Here is a 13,368-nt window from a genome sequence, read left to right as displayed (position 1 = left end):
AGTTTTAACTCACTCAACCATAACACCGACTATATCCGTGGTTTAATCGGGTTACTTTTACCCCATGCCTATTTATTACATTTTTCTTAAGCAAATTGTAAATTATAGGCGTAGTATCAAAGCTAATGTTTTTAGTTTTGGCATGTTAATGATAGTTGAATAAAAATATCTATGTGCATGCTCATTTTTAATACATTTTTTCCAATTTTGAAAAGTAGCAAAAATCTCTAGGATGAGTGAGTTAAAACAATAATCTAGATGTGCCTAAATGAGCCAATAAGATGGAGAGAAATATAGAGTGAGTAAATGTGACTCATATATTGATAAGGAAACAACACAAAACAAACGACGTATCGGCCTTTGGCCTTCTTCAAGTACTTGAAGAAGAACACAGGCCGATACGTCGTTTGTTTTGTGTTCCCTTATATATATATATATATATGAATCACGTTTACTCACTTTATCTTTCTCTCCATTTTAAAGCAATGCGCTACATTATTTATTGTAAACAGCAAAATCTATGCTATCAAGTCACCAACCTAGGGTGATGTTGACAAACGTCCTTGATTTTACGCCGCCATTTTCCTTGTCTTGCAACATTACTACAGTGCCATATTGAACACGCCAGTTTTCTGGGAGATAAAAAAAAAAAGAAGCAAAGATGAAAAACAATCAAAACAAATGTGATATTTATGAATATAATGTTTGAGTAAGCAAATGAGGATGGCATTATTTTTATTGAATATCACCGAGGGGTAATTTCACTTGATAGATTAGGCCTTTGCTAAGTATTGTCACTTTGTCAAGCTTCCTTCTGTGTTGTAGCAGTTCAAGATCCAAATCAGTTTCGTGTTTTTATTAATCTTTGTTGATCTGATTTTTATAAATTTCATTTTTCTGTTTTGTATTCTTTCGATTTTTTGGAATTTTGATTTGTGATGAGGGTCCCAGACAGAGCTGCTATTCTAACAAATGCTTCGTATCACTTTAGTGTTATTTCCCTCCTGCTGTCGTATTATTTTTTTTCTGGGGAAGCCTGAAGTAGAGTTTGCTTTTTTCTATATGTTTATGATATTTCCCATTTAGTTTGTGAGTGATTGCCACTCCTTCAAATGCGGTGTTATGTGTTGTATATGTTAGTATGATGTTCCTGTTGTTTGTGAATTTCAGAACCTGACACTTCTGAGAATAGCATTTCATGTTATCTTTTAAGATATTTCCTAACAATAAGCCATGGGTTACAAAGCGACTTAAATATTTACTCAATGAAAAGAAAATTGCCTATATGAGTGGTGACATTAAACTAGAATTTGAAAAGGGAAAGGAGATCAGAAATACAATAAAAGAAGAGAAGGTTGAATACAAAAATAAAATGGAGCGACAACTGAGATCGGGCTGCGCAAGGAAAGCATGGGAGATGATAAAACAAATGGGAGGAGTAGACCAAAAGAAACGAACATTCCCACAAGGAAAAACGAAAACTGATGTCAACAAATTAAATGATTTTTACTGTCGTTTTGACAGGCTCCCACCTGTTCACAACGGTTTGTCAAATGACAATGAGCCACCTCCAGATATTGAAGAAGAAACCGTAAGCTCCCTCTTCCGGAGATGTAAAGAACATAAAGCACCAGGACCAGACAACATTACCGGAACTATTTTGAAAAACTGTCACCAACAACTGGCTATACCTTATACAAAACTTTTTCAAAGGTCAATCGATGAACAATCAGTGCCAGTACTTTGGAAAACATCGATTGTCGTTCCAGTTCCAAAAAAGCGTTGTCCGACCGTATTGAATGACTTCCGTCCAGTGGCGCTTACATCGCTTGTAATGAAATGTTTAGAAAAAATTTTAAAATCTGAGCTCCTACAAAAATGTTATGACCTGAAATTGCTAGATCCGTACCAATTTGCATACCAGCAACATCTCAGTGTTGAAGACGCACTATTAACCGCCACAAATTTGATCTCGAAACACCTTGACCAAACGCCCTCGAATTACGCCAGAATCCTGTTTGTCGACTTTTCGTCAGCTTTTAATGCCATGAACACAGATATTTTGCTTCAAAAGTTGTGCAGCATGGATATTCCAAACTACCTTATTAAATGGTATAAAGAGTTTCTGACCCATAGACCGCAATGTGTAAAATTGGGTGAACATATCTCCAACAAAAGAACGTTGTCGAACGGATGTCCCCAAGGCTGTGTGAGTTCCCCAATCCTGTACATCTTATACACCAACGACTGCAGACCATCCTTTGAAAATTGTTTTATAGTGAAATATGCAGATGATACTGCTATTCTTGGCTTATTAAAAGATAATGTTACCGAAAAGAATTATTTCAAACAAATAAATATATTCACCGATTGGTGTAAACAAAATCAGCTTGAATTAAATGTTGAAAAAACGAAAGAACAGGTGTTTGGTGTAAAAAATAAAAACGACTTAAAGTGTGTGGCGATCGGTAAAGATGATGTTGAGATAGTTGACTATTTTAAATATTTAGGAATAACCATTGATAGTTCCCTCAATTTCTCTCAACATATTAATATAATATCTAAGAAAGTTGCCCAAAGATTATACATCCTAAGGAAATTGAGAACATTTCAAGTAAGGAAGAAAACTATGTTAAGAGTTTATGACTCATTGATTAAAAGTGTAATTGCGTTTGGCTGCACCATATGGTTTGGAGGATGCCGACTTAAAGATAAATCAAAAATTTCAAAATCTATCAAAGAGGCATCAAAATAATAAACCATCCTCTTGATGGAGTAGAAAGAATTCATGGAAAAGCAATAGAAAGGAAAGCATTCTCAATTACCAACAATAAAAAACATATTTTATACCATGAATTTAGTCTTTTACCATCTAGGAGAAGGTTTTGTCAGATTAAATGTAGAACTAACAAGTATAAATCAACGTTCGTTCCATCAGCAATAAAAATTTTGAATATTTCATATGGTACAGAAAAACCAAGGATTGATTCGTTGACTGATTAACTGATTAATTTATTTAATGTAAGATTAACTGACCAATTGATAATGATGATAATTTTTGGTGTCGAATTGCCACAATCGTAACAAATTGAAAACGAAATGAATATGTTTATGTTGTGTATATCGCACGTGTGAAAGAAAGAAAGAGAGAGAGAGAGAGAGAGAGAGAGAGAGAGAGAGAGAGAGAGAGAGAGAGAGAGAGAGAGAGAGAGAGAGAAAATAAGTAGGAGTGAAATATCTGTTCAATCTTAGTTATCGTTTAACATTATAACAAGTGTAACTAAATGACAAATTGCCATATTTATGGACAATAAAGATCTATTATTATTATTATTATTATTATTATGTCCCGGCATTGTTAGCTATCTAGATCAGCCTGACGAATTTCTGTGTCGTGTTTTGTTTTTATATTCCGAATAGAAGGATGACATCTGCAGACAATCTCAGTTGGGTCTCTGGTGGATGTCTTTCTGCCATAACATTAATGTAGAATAAGAATAGTAAGGGACCGAGAACTATGCCCTGAGGAACACCAGACACCACTTGGGCTGAGTCTGATGACTCACCGTCCACGACAACTACCTGTCTTCGATTGCGTCAAGAAGGACATAATCCTTAGTAATGTTTTGTTTCGTATTCCATATCTCTTTAATTTCAGTGCCAATGTATGATGAGGAACGTTGTCGAAAGCTTTGCTGAAGTATAACAAAATTGCATTAGTTTGTGATTTTATATTTATATTTTCTGCTAGGTCATTGATTGTTGTGATAAGCTGTTAAAGTTTCATTGGAATTTATATGATTCATAATGTTAGAAAACATGACATGTCCCAGTATTTCACTGGTGATTGATGCGTTAGATACTGGTGTATAATTCTCTGCTTTAGTTTCTTCTCCCCTATAGTAAATCGGTGTTATTTTTCCTTTTTTTTAAATCGTCAGGTACTTTCCCTGGGATAACTGAACTCTGGAAAATGTGTGTCCATTAAATACGTCCTCATTATCACGCTTGATGTGCACGACACATTTTCTATAGGACTGAATCAATGGTCAAATTCATACCATGTTATTGGAGGTCGCAAGAAATGACGGACACTTGTTATGTCAGTCAAAAATTTAGGTTTATCGATTAATACAAGGTCACTTTGATTCGTTACGTAATATCCATCAAATTGATTATCTAGTCGTTAGTTCTATTTGCGTCAGAACCATATCCTAGTTCATATCTTGCCTAATCCAGTTAACTGCCGTATTCTGGAAAAAAACTTGTATTTAAAAATTTCGCCAGAAATCTCGTCTTGGCAAAAACTCTCAAACCTGGGACTACGCGAAGTCCAAGGATTGAGAGTTTTTGCAAAGATGGGGGTAATTAAAATCGATCGATATTTGAAGGACGAGTTTTCTGGAAAAATATTTAAATACGAGTTTTTTTCCAGAGTACGACAGTTAACTGGTGAAAATCTCTAGACGTTATCTCTATGTTATCTTGGTATCTATGATGTTATCACTATCACTATCATCTTACAACCTACAGCAACCATATCATCTATGACTTCACAGCTTTAAACTATTTCTATTGAGGAAATGCCTTTGTTTCTCAATTACTTCAGTTCAATGGTCTTTGGCTAAATGATCACCCCAACGACAGATATAATTTTAATATAATGGCAATAGATCACTAAATAATGATAACAATATAATAAAAGTGAGCTTCTATTTATAGCATTATCCACCCTATTGTCCGTAGCGCTTTAAAACGGTCCTACGCAAAAAACCGTTTCGAGTTTGGAACGAAACATGACGCCTGCAGGGCTCAGTTCAAGATATTTTTTTCTTAAATCGACAGATACGACGATGTTGCCGGCCATATAGATACTTATTTTACACCTGAGTAAGTTAGAAAATGTGAGAAAAGAGTCTTTTCCAAGGTCTCACCATTGCGGTGTCTATTGATGCTATGCGTTTAGGTAAAATACTCACAACATCCACCAGCCGGATATCCCGTCCCAACACACAAAACGATGTGTAACCTTGAACGTTTACGTTTAGTCTGGCTGACGTTATGCAGTGAGAACGAATGATTGAAATGGCTGTCTAAACACTATAACATAAGGCTGAGTGACTTCAAATTCGTTCCATTTATAGCGGGACTCCAACCAGGGGGTTACAGATCAGAAACTCTGAGTCATAAAAGAAGACTACCACTATAAGCATTATCAAAGCTTTATTCTGAATAATTCTGTTGAGTAAATTTAAATGTTTGAATCTCAACAAGAGCAATCCATAGAGTGAATTTATTTGATACCAAATTCAGTCTCTCGATTGACACTTTTTGTAATGTGTGACCAATGACTCGAGCACATGGAACAATTATATAAATAGATTGTCCTCATTCAGTTTTCTGATCATAAACTATGAACCTAAATTGTCTAGAGCAGAATACATGCCGTCGATCCTCCAGTTTCAGGACATTTATTTTCACAACATTGTTATCATCATCATCATCATCATCATCATCATCATCATCATCATCATCATCATCATCATCATCATCATCATCATCATCATCGTCGTCGTTATTATTATTATTATTATTATTATTATTATTATTATTATTATTATTATTATTATTATTATTATTATTATTATTATTATTATTAATATTATATTATTATTATTATTTATTATTATTATTATTATTATTATTATTATTATTATTATTATTATTACTATTATTATTATCATTTATTATTATTATTATTATTATTATTATTATTATTATTATTATTATTATTATTATTATTATTATTATTATTATTATTATTATTAGATATTATCAAAGTAGGGATTGGCCTCAAATTAATTAAGAGAGATCATAAGTGCAACAAGTGGCAATGCTATTTCAACATATTATTATTGATACCAACATGCTTTGCTAGTGCTATTGGGATTAAGGCCAATGCGAAAGTTGTCTCTTTTATATGTTGTAACAATCTGTACTGCCATATAGAAATACTTTATTAAAACTGACGTGTATACATATGCAGGTCTAACACCCGAACGCAATTATGGGCCTTGTATGGCTTTGTTGACATGGTCAATGATTTGCGTCATTTTTTTTTTTAGTTCTCCATTACAACAATGAGCCCATAATGAATTGGGATATCAGACCTGCAAATAAGAACACGTCGATTGTAACATATTAAAGTTTAAAGACAGGGACGTATTTCACAAAGCTTTCTCATTCTCTAGTCCTTTCTCAATTTTTCTATGTTAGTTTCCGTCGTATATATATACACACACACACACACACACACACACACACATATATATATATATATATATATATATATATATATATATATATTATGTATATATATATATATATATATATATATATATATATATATATATATATATATATATATATATATATATGAGCCAAGGTCAAAAGGTGCCAATTTTTTTTCTCAAAATAAAAGTGACATAATAGTCCATTCATGTTTCTATATGTGTAGCAAAAACCCTGTACTTCATGAATCAAAGGCCCTTTAGATAACTTTAAGGTCTAACGCAACACAATATCGTCAACAATACCTATAGGTTGCTGGTGTCACCTGTGACCGGTGACACCAAAATGAGACAAAAAACTCAATAACCAAATGATTTTTGTTGAGTATCAAACTTTATTTAGTAAGTTATAGACAAAAAGACACCATCAACAACAATCATAGTACAATAATATTACCAACTATTGGAGAAAATGTTGCTTTTTGGTGTCATCGGTTACAAGCAACATAGAATGCAAATATATTATTTCATAAAAATGTTTGTACATTAACAACAACAACAATATTGCATATGCTTATTACCAGCAATGTTCAGAAACTTTTGGAATAAAATGTTGGGAAATAATGTGACCAAAGCATACCTTATTTAGCGACATTGTGTCACTTGTGACATTAGACCGATGACACCATTACTTATGTCACAAGCAATACCAAATTGCAATTTCGACAATATATCATTAATTTCAGTCAAACCAGTGTAATAACCACGGTTAAATATGGAATTTAATAATCTTTCAGAAACCAAAGACTTCAAAAATAGAAATATACATGGAAATTAGAGCATCTGAATATGACTTGTGACATAAGACCGGTGACACCATTACTTATGTCACAAGCAACACCAAATCACACTTTCGTCCATAATATATCATTATTTTCAGTCAAAAAATCACAATAACATACTCTAAAATGAAATTCAATAATATTTTAAGAAACTAAATACTTTCAAATTGGAAATATACTTAGAAATTAGTAATACCATTGTTGCTATTACTTTGGTCAAAATCGGCACTAGAACGCAATTTTGCCTCAATAAATCAAGAATAGAAACTGAACACATGTAATATAGCCTGTTTAATGTAATTCAATGACATTTCAAGTTTTGAAGAACATGAAAACAGAAATACATTAGAAACTTCAAACTTAAGTGTCATCTGTGACATTTTAACCAATGACACCAATGGTCACAAAAAGTACCAAAAGTCACACAAACACTAGATAAATATCAGCCACGGTAATGAATTCATGTAACCATACGGTAACATCCGCCCTACTGCTCAAATCTGCTAGTTTGTAGTAATTTAGTGTGTTAATAGTAAATCAAATCAAATTTCTTGACAACCCTTCTTTTATCTGGATTCGTCAAAAGCTTGAGTTTTGTCTTTTTCTTGATTAATACAACCCTGAAACATAAAAAAATTAGAATTACAAGGAAATAATTAACTGTGTCAAAATCAGTCTTATGTGAGATGTCATAATATCATATTTGTAAATAGAATAACAGCTGAAAACATAATTTTTTGGTGGCACTTTATAATATCGAATATCAAGTGTTGCTTGTGACAATGTAAAATAGCGATGACACCAAAGTTCAACTTACCTTTTCTGCCCGGAGCCAGGCTGGAAAGGCAAATGAAAGTGCTGCACTTCAAAGACGGGTAAGAGGGGTGGATCAAAATTGCGAATCGCCATTTAACGAAACAAACTTCCACGTGTTCAAGCATGCCGTGTTGCTTGTGACAAATGACACCAAAACCAATAAACCTCAATATTGGCACAACGGTATACATTTACTCCAAGATTTGAGTTCAGATAGTAAATCTATGCTTTTTATCATAATAAAACATTTTATAAACATTAAACATGAGCTTTAAAGTTTCGTGTCGAGTCTTAGAATTGTGCTGTGTTTGATGACACCAAAGGTCACAAGCAACACCAACTTTTTAAGAACGCTTTATGAAACTTAATCAGATTGTAATATACTGCAATTGCGTTTAAAAGTAAATTTTGACTTTATACTATTAGTCAAACTTCAATCACGTGAGCTAAAACATCACATTTAATTTCTACATGATTTCTAAAAGGTGATGCGTTGACCTCGTTCTAAGCACATGCCAAACAGCATTCAAATTTCACTTTCAAGTTGTTTATTTCATATTCTGTTGAACAGAGTATGTTGAGCTATCTCATTTTATCTCTTCTTCATATTATCAATTCATTACAAGCATTAACCCAATGAAAACAGCCCATAATTAAGTAAAAATCAAATTTTCTTAACACTGGTATCAGGCGGGCATCTTTTGACCTTGGCTCATATATATATATATTATATATATATATATATATATATATATATATATATATGTGTGTGTGTATGTGTGTGTGTGTGTGTGTTATTCTAACATTTTTTAAATCATGCATGATGTCTGCAGTATAATAATAATACACGGTGTCCGCAAAGTCTTTCCTTGTTTTCAAAGACTTATTATTCTAAAACTACATTCACATCTGGTTTTCACCAATTTTCTGAGGAAGACTCCTACATTTATGCCTAAAAGTCATCGACCTTCATTACACCATTAAGTTAGCAAAACGAGATAAGTAGCCTTTCAGAGTCATTCGGCCAAGGTAGCCGGCGTTTATCCCGGTTTCTATAGCACGAAACGGACAATAGCAATTGATTGCTACACTTTGGATAGGACATTAGGTTATCAGACCTGCAAATAAGTGCACGTCGAACGCAATACAACGCCATTTTAAAAAATTGTTTCGCGTGGCCCATGTCTAAATTTTTGATTAGTGATGTCAAAGTAGCGACAGCGGTTAAAATAGAATTCATAGCTGTCTCGTGTGACGCGTTGTTATGATTAACGACATCAAAATCATTCGACGAATATCTTACGTTTGCTATTTTTAATTCGGTAGATGCAATGCATTGTGTGGGATTCTCTGCGAAGGCAATAAATCAGACTTGTACATTATGGTTATGTAATTTTGTTTGTTATTTATTTATCATCTTTAGAGAGAAAGAAATAAATAAATAAAGAGTGAGAGGGAGAGAGAGAGAGAGAGAGAGAGAGAGAGAGAGAGAGAGAGAGAGAGAGAGAGAGAGAGAGAGAGAGAGAGAGAGAGAGAGAGAGAGAGAAAGTAAGAAGAGAGAGAGAGAAAGGAGAGAGAGAGGAGAGAGAGAGAGAGGAGAGAGAAGAGAGAAAGAGATAGAGAGAGAAAGTAAGATAATATATATATATATATATATATATATATATATATATATAATATATATATATATAGAGAGAGAGAGAGAGAGAGAGAGAGAGACTTAGACAAAACCCCACCTAAATCTTGTATTCCAGATCTCCCAACCTTCAATCGGGTATTCTGACTGACGTACAACGACAAATAACTAACAACAACAACAAAAAATAACAAAACATGAATATAAAGGCTTCGACGCGAAAAAGAACAAAATAATACCAAAGACGGATTGTATCGGGCTCAAAACTCTTCTTCCGCTAGTAACAAAAGCAATGAAATTAATACATCTCTTAAAATCCAGACAGATAGCAGAAAAATATGTGTGCGGCTATGTGGTCTTGTGGTATGACACTCGCTTTCGGATCGGAAGGTCATTGGTTCGAGCCTCCCTCGGGGCATAGTTTAGTCCTTGGAAAAGGCTCTTTACTAAAATTCTCTCACAGTACTCAGGTCGAAAATGAGTACCTAGCCATTAACAGCGTTGTATTTGTCGGAAAATAAATTGTAATATCGCCTAACAGGCGTCATGTCTCGTTTTACGTGTTACGTGTTGCTGTTGATCACGGGCCCCTTATAAAGCGCTTTGAGCACGTTTAGTGGATATTGCGCTATATAAAAGCTCAAGTATATGCCTCAAGTATTTGATACTTCTTGTCAGCAGGTACGGTCCCGATATTTTTAGTGTGAGATGTCTTTTAAGGTTGCGGCTAAATTCAAACTTAGATGATCATAATCGATCGATATTTGAAATGTAATAAAATGTGTTTTCTTTACCAAAATAAAATAAAGGTTTAGTCTGAGTGAGGCAGAATATTTAAAATGTCATTATGACATGTACTGTTTGAAATGGAAGTTTGAGTCAATGAACCAGTTAATATTGCCGTGCTCTGAAAAAAAACCTCGAATTTAAAATATTTGGCATGAAAACTCGTCCTCCAAATATCGATCGATTTAAATGACCCTCATCTTGGCAAAAACTCTCAAACGCGGTCTTCCTTAAAGTCCCAGGTTTGAGAGTTTTTGCCAATATGAGGGTAATTTAAATCGATCGATATTTGAAGACGAGTCTTCTGGCCACATTTTTTGATACGTATTTTTCCAGAGTACGGAAGTTAACTGGTTAACAGATGAATAAATCCAACTTTAGAAAACGCATTAAATGCAGAGTGAGGTGTTCACCATTATTGTTTATTGATGCATGCGTTTAGGTAAAATACTCACAACATCCGTCAGTCGGCTATAACTTACCAACACAAAACTATGCGTAACCTATAACGTTTATAGTCTGAATGATAGAATTTAGTGAGAACTAATCATTAAAATAGCCGTCTAAAACAATAACAAAGGGCTGAGTGACGTCAATTTTGGTCCATCTATAAATATGCATAATATATATATATATATATATATATATATATTTTTTTTTTTTTTTTTTTTTTTTTCATTCTACTTACCACAGCGGTCATAGACGGCTCCTATCACAACGTAATTATTTCTCTGTAAAAATGTATTCCAGTATTTCTGAAATTTGACTTCCCCAGCCCCTCCTTCATCTTCATTGTCTTCAGATCTCTTTACAACTGTCATTTTCTTGCTTTCAATATCTTCTACTTCCTCTTCTTTCTCTTCTTCAAAGTCGTCGTCATCACCTTCGTCCTCCAAACGGCTCTTTGCATGACGTCCTCCTCTTGATCGGCGGTTTGATTCTCCATAACTCACAAATTCTTTACCCGAAGAAGCCCTGATGGTTTGAGGTGGTCCGAAATTTGACCCACCCGCCCTGCTGTTCATTGCTAAGAGCATATCAGGTGGAGGATGTTGGAAAAAATTGACATACACGGCTGTGAACATGAAGGATAGCCCTACGATGAGGAACACCTTGAGGACGCGACTCCTTAGAATCATTACGAAACAATTTTGTTCTCCACCGGAAACAGTCATAGTAAACCTATACAGACTATACAGGCGTCTTAAATAACCGGGTTTCTGAAAGAAATGCTGGCAGATTTTTAAATTTTCGTGTCGAAAATCTAATCCTAAAAATGTTCTTTTAAAATGTTCAGCCTTGAATCGAAGAAATAAAAAAAAAACTACAACTAGCTAAATATCATAGACAGCTTGAAGAAAAATATGTCATCTCCACAGAAAATTCCAGTGTAAACACAAACATAGCACAAACATTTCTTTTCCAACTTCTTGGAGTTTCAACTATTCAAATCGTAACACTTTTTTTGTCTAGTGTGTATTATCTTATCATCGCCTGCTGAGGTCGTAGGAAAATGCGACTCCAACTCACTAATCTTCATTCATACTGAAAGAAAAGGTTTCGCCTTACTTAGAAATATGAAATGATATCCAAGAGTCAGCTGGTAAACAACTATTTACAATTAGATTGAGAAGATAATCATTATCAGTTGTTTATCAGTCATTTGGTGACAGAAAGTGAAAGCCAGTCCTTTACATTGAGATAATAACAGTTCAAGTAGATGGAGATATTGTAACAATGACAGCATGTACTAAATGTCCTACAAATGGCAAATTGGCAATTGACACAAGTACACTCTATTGGCAACAACAAAACATGAATCACGAACTGTTTTCTGTCCAAAGGTTGAGCCTTGTTGTCGAGCAATTCACAACAAAGAACAATGAGTTTAACATTTTCGACGTGTGGGTTTTATTGTAGGCTGTTTGTGATATTTAGATTCTTGGTAAAAATAACTTTTAGTTTGTCACATCGTGCCAATCGGTTAACCAGTTAACAGCCGTAGCCGTACTCTGGAAAATCTCGTATTAAAAATATTTGGTCAGAAAACTTGTCCTTAAAATATCGATCAATTTAGATGACCATCATCCTGGCTTTTGGGAAGTCTCTGGTTTTAGAGTTTTTGCCAAGATGTGGGTCGTTTAAATCGATCGATATTTATTGAAGGACGAGTTTTCTGGCCAAAAGTTTAGATAAGTGATTTTTCAGAGTACAGCAGTTAACGGGTTAATATGCTGAATGTAGTAAAATCGAATTATTCCTTATTTTATTTCATTCTTTGAAAATTGTCTTGGTCACAACATTCTAGAAGATTGCAATTTACTGATTTGTTATGTTTCATTAGAAAGATAAAAATAACAATTAAAATAAAAAAGAAGTTACTCAATTTTACGACATTCATTATACTAACTTATGGGCACGCTGTGTGGGTTAACGAAACGTTACTTATACAAAATATTGTTATAGTTAACATAACGATTTTATATAATGCATTTTATAATGTGGATCTTAAACGACGTCTAGTGACAACAAGCCTTTTTCACTCTGGCTAGAAAATTCTCACTTTCGATACCATTAAATTTAGATGGTCCTCAGGTTGTCAAAGAACGTGATACCTGGCACTGATGATGATTTTTGGGCGTTAAGGTGCAAACCAAACAGAATGCAATGCATGTCTAATAATACAAAATCAGCATTCCGATTCGTAATATCGATGCTAGAGAGTGTAGAACGAACTGCAGCGGTCGATATCCACGATGGTTTTGGGGCGTTTCGACAATTTTCCTCCCTGCGCTTATCATAGCCCAGCATTGTTCAGTCAGATTATAATAAATTGTGATTGGCAAATCTATTCTATAGGTAGTATGACGTTGACATCACTCAGGTATTTGTTATTGCTTTTTGCCATCCAAGTTTATGAGTACTTCTCACTAAACTGTGTTAACCAGACTCTAAAAGTTCAAGGTTATACATCGTTTTGCGTGTTGGTCCGTTATAC

The 13,368-nt window shown here is 33.9% G+C and overlaps 1 protein-coding gene across 1 annotated transcript in view; it reads right to left on the bottom strand.

Annotated features, from left to right (window-relative positions):
- Positions 1 to 12,090, bottom strand: part of LOC144976731 (uncharacterized) — a 15,162-nt gene extending 3,072 nt beyond the window's left edge. The window contains exons 1-2 of the mRNA XM_078921101.1: positions 11,059 to 12,090; positions 540 to 632 (exon numbers count right to left, since the gene is read on the bottom strand). Coding sequence (XP_078777227.1) covers positions 540 to 632; positions 11,059 to 11,545 — 580 coding nt within the window. The 5' untranslated portion in view covers positions 11,546 to 12,090. The remainder of the gene's footprint in view (positions 1 to 539; positions 633 to 11,058) is intronic.
- Positions 12,091 to 13,368: the final 1,278 nt, after the last annotated feature.

The sequence above is a fragment of the Berghia stephanieae genome, chromosome 7, assembly GCF_034508935.2.
Source record: "Berghia stephanieae isolate SIO BIC M18660-M18661 chromosome 7, UCSD_Bste_1.3, whole genome shotgun sequence".
NCBI classification, from domain to species: Eukaryota; Metazoa; Mollusca; class Gastropoda; order Nudibranchia; family Aeolidiidae; genus Berghia; species Berghia stephanieae.
This window is presented reverse-complemented; position numbering and strand designations above follow the sequence as displayed.